The following is a 15,939-nucleotide window of genomic DNA, read 5'->3' as shown; positions in this document are numbered from 1 at the left end:
GGTTAAAAAATGACTATTCCTAAAGAGATGCCGTACATATTAGTTACTAAGTTTGATGTTCTTGATCAGACTGGGGAAACTGTCTTTCTTCTCCTCCCCCAGTCTGGACTGCTATGCTACTCTCATGACATGAATTTCAGAGCTGTTATGAGCATATTTCCTCCTCCTTGCGCAAGGACTAATTTTTACCAGACAAGAACAGCTCTAGAATAGCTTTTTGTTCTGTGCTTTGCATGGAGAAGGTTTATAGTAATGCTTAAGAGATTGGTCACCTAGAGCAAAGATGTTGAGCTGGTGGTTCTTCTGCAGTAGCTGATCTTTTGTACCACCTATGATGCAATAAAATCTGTCAGGTCATCTCAAAATTCAGTGTGCAGAAGGACATTTCCATTTTGCATTTGCACAGGGTCAAAACTAGTCATAAGAACATAAGAGCCCTACTGGATTTGAGCAGTGATCCATCTAGTCCAGCATCCTGTCATACACAGAGGTCAACCAGTTACTCTGGAGGGCAACAACAAGGCATACGGGCCTCCCCCTGATGTTGTTTTCCCAATGATATGTGATGATGGGGGAGAAGGAAAAGTTCTTATCTCAGGGTCTGGGTTCTGGTTGCTGATACCAACAAGCTAAAGGTAGAACAATGCACTGAAGCTGGCTTTTCTCACATTATAGCAAGTGACCATGGTTTTGTAAACTTAGCTGAAATCTGTGTAATGGTTTGTTGGTAGGAACCAACCTAAAAGGTCAGTAGATTCTTTGTTTTCAAGAATAGCCCTACAGAAGAAGGGTATCAACGTCTAGGGTAAAAGGGCTAGTAGAGCTGTAAGATTTTCATTATAATAATCACACAGAAATACATTCATATGCCATTTACTTGGTTCTGGGGCTGACCCTAGACAAATAAATTCATATTAATTTGCAGACCTCCAAGGACTGAACCCTGGGATTAAAGATGGATCTGAGCCCTGCATTCCGAAACTGCTTCATAGCCACTCTTGTAAAATCTGCTTTGCATGCAGCCAGTTAAAACTGTTACACATCCAGCTCTCCGATTTCTGTTTTACTTTGTGTTTTACAGAGTGTTGAAAAGAATCTATTGAGCAAGTTTCCTCCTCCCCACCCCCTGAAACTAGCCAGCCCTATATTCTGTAAAAATGATTGTTTGAAAAAACATTAGTAGCTATGTATGGATTCTAACAATCGACACTCTGACCCATGCAGTTAAGGGCTTTATGCCAGACTTCTGGATTCCAGTTCAAATTAAACCTCACACATCTGTTTCATGAGCATTTTGCTGGCTTGTGTTTATAAAGTCATGGTGATAAAAAGTGGCATATTCTGATAAAGCAGTTTTTTAAGTTAAGGAAGTTGTAACAAAACAATTGACCACATTGTAGGGGAGGGAAGGAAGCCTATCATTTAGGGTATACTTTTAAAACATTCAAGGTTGATACTTTTTGTTCTATAACAGTAAATGTCTTTGGTTCGCAGGAAACTAACAGCAGATGTTACAGAAAAGATAGAAGAAATAGAAGAAAAACTATCCAAGGTGGCATCAGAAAGCAAAAGCGTGGACATTCAGTTGGATGACTTAGAGCCAGAGGCAAAGAACCTAGACAACGTTGTGAAGACAATTGCAGAGCAACTGGAGTTAATGAAAAACTCTGATATTCAGGGTCAGTTTTGTCATACGTGTTATTGCTCTTTCAAGTGTCTTTTTAATAAGGGGGTGGAAGAGTTGAGGGCATAAGCTAATCAACGGTGAGCATGTTTCATTCCCATTGATTTCAGTGCAATAGACTGATGGCTGTACTTAGTTTTTTTAGTTAAACCAATGGGACAATACTAGTTGTGGGAGCCCTCTTTAATTTAAAAACAAAAAGCTAAACAACATTGGTGACCCTTATTTGAACACTTGGAGCTGCCCTATATTGAATCAGACCATCAGACCATCAAAGTCAGTATTATCTACTCAGACTGGCAGCTGCTCTCCAGCATCTCAGGCAGAGGTCTTTCACATCATGTACCACCCTGGTCCTTTTAACTGGAGATGCAAGGGATGGAACCTGGGACCTTCTGCATTTCAAGCAGATGCTCTGCTGCCGAGCCATGGCTCTTCCTATTCTCATTCTCACTAAACAAATTAAGGTTGTAGTGTAGGTTTGTCATTCCCAGTTCCCCCCTCCAACCCAGAATTTGTTCTTAGAAACCATTTGATGCTGGAAAGAAAGCAGTATGGTTAATAAATCAAGTTTTCTCCTCAGCAGGATGATGGGCACAATGGCTGTTTTTTAACAGGACATCACACGCATAACTCTGGCCTCTGGATCAGGGAGGGAAAGAAGCTGCCTGTACGGTAGCTGTTTGTACATGGATTTCCTTGCCCCATCTATGGATGCACATGTAGAAGCTTCCTACCATGCAAGCAGAGGCCCTAACTGGATTGGGGCAATTGGCAGCAAATCAGGCCACAACTGGGTTCACTGAAACCATTCATTTTGAACATACCGAGGTCTCTGACACTGAATCAGATGGTTAGTCCTTCTAATGCAAAATGGCTGAGGACCCTTCCCAGCCCTGCTACCTGATATTCTTCTAAAATGGAGATGCCAGAGGGTGGATCTGGGGCCTTGTGTTTTCAAAATGTGCTCTGCTGAGTTTTGGCTCAATGGGGAAAAGGGTACCATGTGATATCAGCGGTGGGGTAAGAACATGTGGCCTGCAGCTTGTGAAACAACCCTAACCCATAGATCTACTGTAGTCAAGAATACAGCGATAACCATTTTTGTTGAGCAGCTTTGTGAAAGGCCAGCCTTTGTCCTCAGCTGGACACTCTCTTCATGTACATGGTTTTACATTGTGCATTACAAAACTAAACAGCCTTGATGATTGTACTGTTTGATTTTTGCAGGTGCCTTAGACAGCATCACCAAATATTTCAAAATGTCTCTGGTTGCAGAAGAGAGAGTGAATGCCTCCACTCTTCTCCCTGGCAGCTTAATAGAGCAGTCAGCTGAACTGCGCCTGGAAGTGGAAAGCCTGATCAATGAAACAGATTTTGAGGCGAAGGAAGAGGAACAGTCTCGACTCTTGGATGAACTTGCAGGAAAGCTGCAAAGTTTGGATCTGGCTGAAGTGGCTGAAAAGGTAAAAGCTGGGCAAGGGCTTCAGCAAAGGAAAAGGAGATGACAAGTCATGGCAGAAAGACGGTAGTGAAATGGGAGATGCTGCCTGCAAATGGCTTGGCATTGGCTCAGTAGTGCTGGGGAGATTTCAGTGGATTACAGAAACAGAAAGGACACAGTAAAGATGTAACATGCTTATAGAGAACCTTAATTAGAAGTTCCACTTGGCTTGGAAAACCTAGGTCAACAGCTATGTGACCAATGAGTAAAATGCAGAGGGGGAGGTCGTGTTAGTCTGTTGCAGCAAAACTAGGAGTCTTTTGGAAACTTAAAGATGTAACAAACTTTTCAACATTAAGTCCCAGGAGTTTAGACCACAAAGGCTGGAATAAAATGTTGTTAGTCTCTTTGATGCCACAAGGTTCCTGTTTAGTATGAACAAAACTGGGGGTAGAACTGTGTGTTGCAAAGATTTCTCCCTCTCCTCACCCCAGTTTGTTGTATCCTAGGGAAAGAAATTCCACACTTCCATGGGAGGAAATGTTTTAATGAATTAATGATTAATTTATTATGGTCAAACACCAGTTCAGAAATAAATACAATACCAGCAGTGCCACATAAAAAAACAGTTACATAAATTATGAATGAATGTTGTTAAGTATTGGCTCAAAGCAGTGCTTGGAGGAAACTTAAAATATTTTCAGAGCCCCCTCCAGAATGTAATTGCAGCTGTATTTCCATGCTGCTTTGTGCTGATGGTAATGCTTTTGATCCTGATAACCTCTGACTCTTTCTTCTGTCTAATCCTGCCGGTTACAGACATGCGGAACTCCCCCCGGGGCTTCCTGTGCTGATTCAGAGTGTGGCGGCCTGAGCTGTCGAACCGAGGACGGAAAGAAGAAATGTGGGGGACCTGGCTGTGATGGATTGGTTACCATGGCCCACAACGCCTGGCAGAAAGCCATGGATTTTGACAGAGACATACTTGTTGCTCTAGAAGACGTTGAACTGCTCTCCATAATGGTAACTGAAAAAAAAAATGTAGCTCAAATTCTAATTATTCAAACGGAAACAAGCTATATTAAAGCGTTTGTGCAAGTCTAGATAGTGATGGACAAAACTGTTCATTACATTTACACCACATTCAGCTAAGCACCCTCATAAATGGATCTGGATTGAGTAGAGATTCTCACATCTGTAAACTATTTACAGTAGCTTGGGCTGTTCAAGAGATTTGCTGATGTTTTGGGTACCTCAATCGTTTTAAGAGCATTTACTGGATTTTATAAGAACATCATCTTCCACACAATTTCAGTGTCAACAAATTTCTCAATCAGTATTTCTGGGGGATTTCTGAGGGATTTTTTTTAGTGTTTTGTTAGAAATTGTAAACAGGTCCATTTTACTCAATCCACTTAGGTGTCCGAAGCAAAAGCGAGGGCTGATGAAGCAAAACGTAACGCGCAAGAAGTTCTGCTACAAACCAATGCAACTAAGGAGCAAGTGGATCGAAGCAACAGGGACCTAAGGAACCTTATTAAGCAGATCCGGGAATTTCTGATGAGTAAGGACTGTGTTGATAGGGTCGGGGCCCTGATACGTCTCTGTTCTGAATAAATCCTCCTCGGGCCATCAGTTCAAGGCATCTGATTTTTTATCAGAAGCCTGCAGTCCAAGATTTGACTGATTATTTCAAATCAATAGGTGAACTTCAGCTTTCTTCACTCCAGCATCTCCTAGCCACTATGCGCCCTGCCCATGTTCTCTCCCAGACTGCAAACTCCTCCTCTGGCCTTCTCACCTTTGGCCTTATCTTCTCGCCTTCATCCTTCTGCACCACTCCCATTCCAACCCACCTTCCCTAGCTGCCAGTAGGCCCCAAGGCCTGCTGCTCCTGCTTGCTCTTTTCCTAGGTCATTTTCCTGTGTTTATGAGTGCCCCACTTTTCAGACAGACTGGCTGCCAAAGCAGCTTGTACTTAAAATTCATAAGTGTACATGGGAATTCATGTGCATGGCAGGAAGGACTGGAGGGAGAGGTTGAAGTTCCTTGCATTTTCCTCACTTGAAGTTCCTTGCATTTTAGTCACCACTGCCATAGTCCATTGGCTTAATTTATTCCTTCTGTGCATTTTATTTAAAGGATCCCTATTAAAATATCTAGATTGCTATTCTGAAGACAGCAGAAAGATGGGCAGCTCAGGCTTTTTGACACAAGTTTTCACTTGATACCAAGCATCAGTTAGATCCCAGTAGAATATTGGAGAATTGGGGTTGTAGGTTGCTGGCAAAGATGGTGGGAAGAGCATCTTAAATGTTCAACCATCAATTCTCATCATCTTCTAGCTGACGGTGGCTTCTGACTGCTGATTCCCACGGTATCTACACCTCCTTTCTGGGTCTCTTTGCATGCTTTCCCTTTCTCTAGGTTCTGAATAGCTTGTTGGTGTGTCTGCTCTACTCTTCTATAACAACAGGGCAGTTTCCTCAGGGTGACTTAAATTCTGGTGAATATTATTCTCTGCAGACAGGAAAGCTCTTCCAGCTGAATAGTAAAGTCACAGTCTCTCAAAGTATTTCTTTCTTGGGACCTGTAATCTGGAAATACTGAAGTGAATTTAGTGGTGGTACTTCTTTGCTGAAAAGTTACCAGTATCGCCTGACTCCAAAGTATCTGGGTTTCTCCAGAGAAGAAATTGTGTGTGTATATTTGTATCAAATGGCAAAGAAGTGAAGCTGAACTAGAAGCAGCAATGGCAAGGAGGTGTCGATCTTTTCTTTTGAACAGGGAAGAAAAAGACTGCTGTGTCTTAAGCAAAAGCATCCAAGATGGCTGGCTCAGAGCATGTAATGGAAAACCAGTTTATAAAACACACAGTGAGAAAAAGTTGCCATGTAGTATGGAAGGCACTTTCCCCCCTCCCCAGTTTTAGATGCACTGGGGAATGTGATGCTGAAACAGGCTGTGTTTTACTCTCTGGCTTCTTTGCACAGTGAAGTGAGTAAAAGAGCAGGTGTGTGCAGAAAATACCTTTATTTGCTCCATTTTTTTTAGTGTTTATGATCTGATTTCATGCTCTGATGCTTAGCCCAGTTTTGAAGTAGGCTGAATGCAAGGTGGAAGAATGTGGGTAATTAGGCACACATCTTACTTGCATCCTAGGGTAAAGGGTAGCCAGCTCACTATCTTTGGTAGGTAGTTGTGGTCAGAATTCACTGCATTCTTGGGGCCAGATTCTCACGTTACATTGAATACAACAGCTACCTTATACTGAGTTAGACCGTTGATCTGTCAAGATCAGTATTGTCTACGCTGACTGGCAGTGGCTCTCCAGGATCTCCAGTAGAGGGCTTTTATATCACCTGCTACCTGACCCTTTTAACTGGAGATGGTGGGGATTGATCCTGGAACTTTCTGCTTGTCAAGCAGATGCTCTACCACTAACCCACAGTCCCTCTCCCACTAACATTTTTGATGTGGCACCCTGTTGTGCTTTCTCTACCTTTTGTGACACAGTTAATTTTTCTTCTGCAGAAAGTCTAGCAGCACATCTTCCAGTTAAACAAAGCTAAAGTTCTTCGGGCCTGGGAAGTGAAAATTTCCATTAAAAAAAACTAGCTTCCTAGTTATTGAGTTCCAGTGCCATTTACCAACTCCTGGATGGAATAAAATAACAGCAGAGGAGCAGCCAATCTTCTGATGTCATACTGTTTTCTTTTTGCTTGTTTGACATTTGAACAGAAGACAGTGCTGATCTGGACAGCATTGAAGCAGTTGCTAACGAAGTACTCAACATGGAGATGCCCAGCACACCCGATCAGCTACAGGCCCTGGCAGACAGTATTCGGGAACGGGTGGAAAGCCTTTCTGATGTTGAGATTGTCTTACAGCAGAGCGCTGGAGATATTGCAAGGGCGAAGATGCTGTTGCATGAAGCTAACCAAGCAAGGTAGCTTATTACATCCTGATTTATAGCAAGCCTATCTTGCATCAGTTGGATTTGGAAAGAAACAGCTGTCTCACATCTTTGTCATATTCAACTAAATGCTTTATCCTACGAAGGGCTTGGACATAAACAACAAGCTTAGCCCATTGCGGGTTCACTGAAATGGGAAAAAACCCTTGTTTTGAATGTTAACATAGTTACTTTTGTTTTAATTTCCATCACCCAGTAAAAGTGCAACAGATGTTAAAGTCACTGCAGACATGGTGAAAGAGGCTCTGGAAGAAGCTGAAAAAGCCCAAAATGCAGCTGAAAAGGCCATCAAACTAGCAGAGGAAGATATCCAAGGAACACAAGATCTTCTTACCTCTGTGAGTGTTCACTGTCGAATCCTGTTTTTGAAACAATTGCTAAAGGCTGCTATGGCTATATAGGCTCCCAGTGAAAGTACTGTGTAGGCAGCTCGACTTTCACATAAGACTCTAAAGTGAAGTGCAGTCTGCCCCTTCTTCCACATCATGTGTAAAACCACCCCAAGACTCTGCAAACTGTACTAAATGCAAGTGACTGCCTTCATATGTACATCGAGGTCAGTCTTGTCAGCTCAGACTGGCACCAGTTCCCCAGGGTCTCCGGCAGAAATCTTTCACATCACCTACTGCCTGGTGCTTCTAAGTAGAGATGCCAGGAATTGAACCTGGGACCTTCTGCATGCCAAGTACATGTTCTACCACTTGAGCCACAGGTGTTGTGACAAAGGTCACAATACATTTACCAGCACTGGAAGAAGCCACCTTGGGCCAAAAGGAAAGATGGGGTCTAAATAAAAATCATAAGCCCCCTTTCTTCTTCACCTCTCTCAGAAATAATCACATGATTTGCTTTGTAATTAACTACTATGAAAATATTTGGCTGGCAATTTCAATTTGCTATGGCCTTGTGGAGGAAGTTTATGGAAAGTGGAAAAATCAGATTACTTGATTGTTGATGCCTTTGCAAGTCAACCAGGAACCAAAACTCCTTCATGGCCTGAAAGAGCTCTGCACAAATGAATTGAGGGCAAGAGAGCTTGATGGGTCATAGAGGAGCTCCTTTGCTGCCACCTGGACTGTAGGCCATATTTGATCACATATGGCGCAACAACTCTGTTGCTTGATCTCTTGTCATTTTTCTTACTATCCCAAATAAAGACAACACACTTACCTTTCTTCTTTGGAGCTGGCGGTGGCAGACACCAGGAGCCACTCTGGGCCCAGTGGATGCTGGCAGCTGCTCCAGGCCGGCAGCAATTCCCAGACACTGCCACCACTGCAGCCGGGCCTGGAGGCATGCCTGGCTCTGTGACAGGGGAGCCACTCCTGGCCTGGAGCATCTTCCAGACACTGCAGTTGCCGTGGCCAGTAAGACAAGGGGGGAAGAGAGAGTTGGCAAGAAGGGGAGGGGGGAAGAGGAGGATTGTCAGAGAAGGGGAGGGGTGAAATAGAGGGGGGTAGGTTGACAGAGGAGGAGAGGAAGAGGTTGACAGAAGGAAGAGATTGTTACAGAAGGGGAGAGGGAAGCAAGCAAAGGGAAGGCATAGCAAATTTGACCAAATCTGAGGATAATTAAATCTGGTGATTAGATCTGTGAACAGAGAAGAAAGGGTTTTTTTTACAAACCTGAAAAACACCCCAGGTTTGCAGAAAAACATGATAAAAGGAACATGTAGCTTTAAAAAAATTAAAGTCTTCAGTGGCAGTTGCTAGGCATCCACAGCATTCTAGGCTTGATTTCTGTCAGTAAAAGATGGAGGGGGGTATTTAAACCCCCTGATTTTTTTTGAAGATTTCAGATTTTTCTGCAAACCTGAGTTTGCAGGGAAATCTGTTTTATGTCAGTGTGGCCTTCATCTGCGGATTTAGATATAGTCAGATGGGGGCCATACTTGAGAAACAGATATATAGATGACCAAATGCCCTAGGCTGTCATTCAAGCATCTTTCATGGCAGACTTAGTGCTCTCATTTTTTGATCCCTTGTTATACTGAGACTTCTCTTCCCTCCTTTTAAACTAAGGTGGACTATGGAGAAAGCTGTGCTTGGCAGGTGTCCCAGTAAACATTTCATGGTGCTCTGTGGAACACTGGGAAACACAATGAAATGGTGAAATAAATAAGCCTATTCTCAGTGCAGTGAAGTTTTGAAAAATACTGTTTTGTTCTCATTTTACTGTCTGTTAGATTGAATCTGAAACCACGGCATCAGAAGAAACCCTTACCAATGCTACTTTGCGCATTGCCGAACTAGAGAAGAATGTGGAACAGCTTAGACAAAAAGCTGCTACAAACTCAGAGGACATTAGGGCAGTTGAAGAAACTGTTGCTGCTGTCAATCGAACAGCCGGAGATGTTAAAAAAGTAAGACCGTCCTCTGTGAGGTTTGAGAGGGTTTTTAAATCTTGAAATTAAGAAATTTGCTTAATTACCAAGTTATCCTGCAAGGCTTGACCATTCACTTGCAAAGCTCAACAAGATCAGTTTTGGCCAAATGATCAGGGACGATATTGAAATGACCGGCTCATCACAGAGGCTATTAGATGCTTCCACTAAGGGATTGGCCTTTTAACAGCGGTTTTACAATTTCCTTCTAGCCGAAGAACTGTTTTATGAGACTCATTTGAAGCCATTCAGTGTTCTGTACTGTTTTTATGCTTTTTGTGAGTTTTTAATGCTGGATTTTTAAAATAGTTTATGGATTGTTAACACCATTTATGCTTTTTTTGTGTGTGTTATGTTTTACTTTGTAAGCTACCTTGAGCAGGTTCTAAAAAAATTGGATCCCTGGTCGAAATTTGTTACTTTGGTTCCAACACCCATTGGCAATCTTTCAGGGAATGAGAAGCATCTGACACCTCCAAGCCAATGTCAAACCAGAGAGCTCTCCAAGCCAAAGCAAAAATGAGCCGTTGCAAGCTGAACAATTGTAAAGTCAGAGAATCCAACCCAGTACAACCTGGGAGTCCCAAGGCAATGTAGAAACAGAGAATCCACCACAAAACCAACACAAACCAACTCATACAAAGAAAACGTTGCAAGACCCATATAACTAATTTCAAAACACAGAATCTAAGCCAAATTGACCTGGCAAGCTAAAACCAAGCCCTGAAAGAGGACACTGACAAAAACACATGGCAAAATGTAAGGGGGGAAAACATTTTGGGAGCCTTAAAACATTGGCTCCTGATATTCCCAGTTACTCCTGAATATATCTGGGATTTTTTAAGATCAATTTCCTGGTATCCCAGAAAATGTCAGATACCATCCAGAGACCTGAGTATATCCAGAAGATATCAATAAGATATTTTTTTGGATATCTATTTGGACTAGATATACACAAATGCAATCTCTAATTTATAAACTGAGAGCCAGCGAGGTGTAGTGGTTAAGAGCAACGGACTCTAATCTGGAGAACCGGGTTCGATTCCCCACTCCTCCACATGAAGCCTGCTGGGTGACCTTGGGCCAGTCAGAGTTCTCACAGAACTCTCTCAGCCCATGCAGAGGCAGGCCATGGCAAACCACCTCCAAGCGTCTCTTGCCTTGAAAAGCCTACGCGTCACCATAAGACAGCTGTGACTTGACAGCACTTTCCACCACACAATTTATAAACTTCCTCTAGCTGCCTATACAGTTCTTTGCTTGTTTTACAGGAACAACTTTTGCTGGTCCCAGACTTTCTAGCAGTGGGTACGAATGGTACAAGAGAAATCCTTATGAAAACATGTACTTGTCTGTCTCCTCAGAGGAAGCTGACTCCCAGTAGAAATCTGTGCTTTTAAGAGTTAAATCATACCCCCAAAAAACTTCAAGTTTATACTGTTTTTCTTTGGCTTTAAAGTAATTATAGCTTCCTGTTGGGAACACACTTATAAAACAAACAGATTAAAAACGGCTGTGGCATTTTCTAGCTAAAAGGTCAACCATTGCCACTAACAACAAAACAAACATATGGCAGTCATGAGTGTCTCAGCATCCTCACTGACTTGTTTGAAAGAATAGGAATAGCATACCATAGCTAGTATATTTTCCTTCTCACAGGAGAAAAGATAACAAGGGAAAGGGAAAAGGTGCTCTGAACCACACTGAGAATATGAAATCCCATTCCACAGAGCCTGCTCATAGTGTTGGGCCCCTCTCCATTCTGTAGGTCATTATTACAGTGTGGCAATAATTAAAAGGTCAGGGTATCACAGCAATGAAGAATGCATTTATGCCTGTTGCATTATCTGACTGATACTGCCCTCTTGTGTCTGAAACTCATACTGCAGGTCTTGGACAGCGATGTCAATGACAAGTATAAAACAGTGGAAATCTTAATTGCCAAAAAAACAGGGGAATCTGCAGATGCCCGGAAGAAGGCAGAAGCACTGCAGAATGAAGCTAAAACGCTACTAGATCAAGCAAACAGCAAACTTCAGCTGCTCAGAGGTAAAAAGAAAAAAGAAAGGAAAGGAGACGTTTAAATGTTCTAGAAACAGACACCAGTCATGTGTTCTTAATTACAGCTCTGCGCTGTGCTTCCCCATCCCCATTTCCTCAGCATCACAGTCAAACATGATCAGAAGCAGCTGTTCTTATTTTTTGTTAGAAGCCTCCCCCTATATGAACGGCCAGGCAACTGGTACCAGGAGACCTGCTTCCAATTTCCCTGTTTATTTCACCCCCAAACTATCCCACGCTCATAGTTTGCTGTTAGAATGACCTGACTCTAATGTCTCATTTCGTTGCAGAGCTGGAAAATACATATGAACAGAACCAAAGAGTCCTGGAAGAAAAGGCCAAGCAGTTGGTACAGCTGGAAGAAACAGTCCGTGGCCTTTTGCAGGCCATTAGCCAAAAAGTTGCTGTTTACAGTACATGTTAGTAATTGGGGAAGAAGGAATATCTTAGGAAAAAGAAAAGCCTTCATTCCCTCTTGAAGTTTACACATCTTAAATGGATAGTCTAATCAGGTTGAATACCAGTTTTAATATTTTTTTAAAAACCAAAGAACTTCTTTCTTGCTTATAAAATAAAACAGTACTTTCATAACAAAGCATGATTCATTTAACTGATAATACTTTTATTATCCCTAGTGGTGAATTTGATTAATCCATTTAAAAAAATACTTTGCTAATAAAATCTTAGCTTCATATTGTGGGAGTTAATTTTGATTTAGAGGATTACATTTTCTGGGCTCAGACATTACACACTGATTTTCTGTGTCGAAAGGCCTTTGTGTGTGCGAGAGGTGCCTTCAAGTCACAGCTGACTTATGGCGACCCCTTTTGGGGTTTTCATGGCAAGGCCTTTGCTTACTGCTATATACATTTCCATGGAATCATTGAGTGTCTGGAGGTAGGCATTTCAAGAGTAGTTCTGTCTCTGCCTGAGCAAATGGACTAGAAGAGGGCTGGGTGGCCCTCCACAAATCTTTCTGGCAGTTACAAAATGTTTTTCTCCAGGGTTTAGTCCCTCCCTTTAAACATCGACTAGTAAATGTTCTTTGGTTCTTGTAGGTTATCCGGGCTGTGTAACCGTGGTCTTGGAATTTTCTTTCCTGACGTTTCGCCAGCAACTGTGGCAGGCATCTTCAGAGTAGTAACACTAGTGAGAGACACTGTCCTTCAGTGTTACTACTCTGAAGATGCCTACCACAGTTGCTGGCGAAATGCCAGGAAAGAAAATTCCAAGACCACGGTTACACAGCCCGGATAACCTACAAGAACCAATGAACTCTGACCGTGAAAGCCTTCGACAGTAAATGTTCTATTTCCAGAGTGAACATCAAGACAAACAGATAACTTGCACTGCTAAACTAGTAACCACCTAGAAGCAAATCCTAGAATTGCTATAATTCAGGCCTTTAGTATCTCAGGTCCACTGTGGCTTTGCCCTCTGTCTCCTGGTGTTGAACCAGCTCTTGTGGCATAACCTAGCAAATCAGGACAGAGTCTACCTTCTTGTTTTGATTTGATCCAGGACAAGAGCTTAACAGTTATTCATCACTGGTGAGGAAAAAAGCATTGTACACATGCTTGGAGAGATGCTTTCTTTCACACAACCAGCTATCACACTGAATGAATATGAGCATTCCTTTTTTTCTGCTGCTGCTTGCTGAGGATTGTGGTCGGAATTAACCAACTCTGCTCCAGCTCTATTACAGCTTCCCCTTTCCCATGCAATCTGGGCAAAAATACAGGCACATTTCCCCTTATAGCCCTGCAAAGAAAAAGGGTAGCTACATACTTTAACAAAACACAGTGACTTTAGACAATAGCCTTCCTGAAGCAGTTAGAAAGGGTTCCACTTTGTTGATTTTCCAAAAGGTGAAATTATTTAGGACTCTGCTACCCAATTTTTAATCTCCTGTATTAACATTTATGGATTTTTAAAAAAATGCAGATTATCATTGTAACCTAGCATGAGTGTAGTGTCAAGTTAAAAATACACTTTATGTTCATTGATTGCTGGGGGGGGGGGAAGCCCATTGCCAGTGATTGCATCTGATGGCGTAAAGGTTGACTTATCCAAAGTTAGAATTTGAACCTCAGGCTCCCTAATCCTTCCCCAATTGTTGAAACATGCTGACTCATATACGTACTCTCACCCTTTCTTGCTATTAACAGTAGAAGGCAGGATAACCTACCTACCTATAGTACAATATGAGGCAATATAGTGTAATAGTTAGTGCTGGGCTAGGATAGAGAGACTTTGGGTCAGTTTCCCACTTACCATGTTTATTAGTTGGCACTGGGTCATGGCTGTTTGATTTGCCTCATGGGGTTGTTGTGAGAACAAAATGGACAGTGGAGAACTTGCTATGCCACCCTGAGCACAAGATACATGTGGGTGGAGTTGAACGAAGGTTCCCAGTCCTAGTCTGGGAAAGTAACTCAGTGCTAAATCATAATTCATTAGGTGACAGTGGGAAAGAAAAGGCACTTGCTCGGCAGCATTGTTGTCTTACCGTTTTTTGATGAAGCAAGACCCAGGAAGAGTGTAGCAAAAACTCCCAAAACTTCATCCCCTCCCCCTCCAAAAAAAGTTCCAGTCGTTCAGGTTTACCTATGTTTATCAGACTCACCAGTTGCAGAGCGGAGGCTGTGCAAGGCATTGTTTTTGACTAACAGCTCAGGTTTTGCAAGCATGGGGTGGGGAGAACCCTTTTTAGATAAGTTTTAAAAGAGCAGTGATCTAAGGGGAGATCATTCCAGCAACTCTTCAATATAATTACTTTACCATGGGACCCTCTTTGATGACTCCTAGGTCGGGAATTGCTCATTCCTTTAGATTGTTTATTGGTGATGAAGGGATCCTCCCCTTTCCCAGGGTAACTATTCTCCCAGATCTCTGAAGATGACATTGTGGACTTAGGGATGCTAGAAATGGCTGGTATGAGTGAAAAACCCAAATAATATATTTGGTTAAATGAGCTGGTTCAAGTTCAACAAGCAGCAAGCACATGACAATACAGTCTCATCAGAGGAACAGGAGACAGTCATAATCTCATCAGTGAAGAGGGGTTGGCTCTATGCTGCAAACATGCATGGTGCACAGAGGGTCAACTACCAAAGATCAGGGATCATAAGGCCAAAAGGAAGGAAGGAAGGAAGCACTTCCACAGGACAAGTGGTTGCTGCTCCTTCCATTACTAAAAAGAAATAGTCTCCACTAATAAGCAGCTCTCCTCTGTGACCTGCTGTTCTTCTCGGGCTGCACACACTGAGAAGCAGGTGGTGTCGCACCTTTGCATTAGACACATCAGCATTTCCTTCCAAAAAGTAAATGGCAGCTCTAGAGGGGGTTCTCAAATCATGAGGATTACAACCCTCAGGTTGGAGAGCATAGTCTTTGAGAATCTGCACACTCAGGCCTCATCTGTAACTTGGGTGTAAAAAGGTTCAAGAGGTTCAATTGTTCTTTGAACATAGAAAGAACTATACAGTTACTAAGTATTGTGGCTCCCCAAATGCTGGTAGCTGAGGCTCACTTTAAAAATTAGAGGCACCTTGCATCCCAAAGCTTTACTAGCTAGAGGGGATAAAACAGTCAAGAATCAGAACCAAGCACAATGACATCTCCGGCATTCCTGCCTGTGTCACTCTTCTGAATCTCCTGCCTTCCAGGTCTTGTGTTTCTACAGTCTCTTGGTATCACCCCTCATACCGAATTACTGGCTTCCAAAAGAAGTGGGCTGGAAGAAAGCAAGGTTCAGGGAGCAGTAAAGCTCGCTGAGCTGCAGCAGGCAGCCCCCACTAGGAGTGGGAATTTTAGGCTCACATAAAAAAATTAATCCATTTCTTGCTAGTCTTGTATTCCCTGTGACTCAGCCACTCCCTACTATTTACTGGTTCACACCACGCAGGAATAGGGAAGCAGAATCTCAAGTAGAGTCAGTGGTGTAGTAGTAAAGAACAGTGGACTCTAATCTGGAGAACTGGGTTCGATTCCCCACTCCTCCACATGCAGCCAGCTGGGTGACCTTGGGCCAGTCACAGTTCTCTCAGAACTCTCTCAGCCCCACCTACCTCACAAGGTGCCTGCTGTGGAGGGGGAGGTGACTAAGCCATCTTGAGACTCTTTACTGTAAAGTGGGGTATGAACACCAACTCTTCTTCTATGAAGGAAAATACAATTTCCACATTTGTTCAGCATTCTAAACGCTCCCAGTGACACTATTTATTCACTTGTAATTTCTGCTAATAATTTAGGGTTTGTTTTTTAAATGAAGCTGGGAAGTTTCACAAGTAAAAATGAGGAAGACAAAGTGTTCGTCCAAACTGTTTTCCCACACAATTTTTGCTTTTTCATGACTAGATTTTATTTAGCACAATTTCATTAAACCTGAG

The 15,939-nt window shown here is 42.5% G+C and overlaps 1 protein-coding gene across 1 annotated transcript in view; it reads left to right on the top strand.

Annotated features, from left to right (window-relative positions):
- LAMB1 (laminin subunit beta 1) overlaps window positions 1–12,240 on the top strand; it is a 74,535-nt gene extending 62,295 nt beyond the window's left edge. Inside the window, exons 25-33 of the mRNA XM_056846479.1 lie at window positions 1,495–1,679; window positions 2,915–3,150; window positions 3,948–4,151; window positions 4,548–4,692; window positions 6,870–7,077; window positions 7,301–7,442; window positions 9,290–9,466; window positions 11,377–11,536; window positions 11,839–12,240. Of these exons, the coding sequence (XP_056702457.1) occupies window positions 1,495–1,679; window positions 2,915–3,150; window positions 3,948–4,151; window positions 4,548–4,692; window positions 6,870–7,077; window positions 7,301–7,442; window positions 9,290–9,466; window positions 11,377–11,536; window positions 11,839–11,972 (1,591 nt within the window). The 3' untranslated portion in view covers window positions 11,973–12,240. The remainder of the gene's footprint in view (window positions 1–1,494; window positions 1,680–2,914; window positions 3,151–3,947; window positions 4,152–4,547; window positions 4,693–6,869; window positions 7,078–7,300; window positions 7,443–9,289; window positions 9,467–11,376; window positions 11,537–11,838) is intronic.
- Window positions 12,241–15,939: the final 3,699 nt, after the last annotated feature.

This window comes from Euleptes europaea, chromosome 3, assembly GCF_029931775.1.
Source record: "Euleptes europaea isolate rEulEur1 chromosome 3, rEulEur1.hap1, whole genome shotgun sequence".
In the NCBI taxonomy this organism is placed as follows: Eukaryota; Metazoa; Chordata; class Lepidosauria; order Squamata; family Sphaerodactylidae; genus Euleptes; species Euleptes europaea.
Note: the sequence above shows the minus strand (reverse complement) of the source record. Positions and strands in the feature narration are given on the sequence as shown.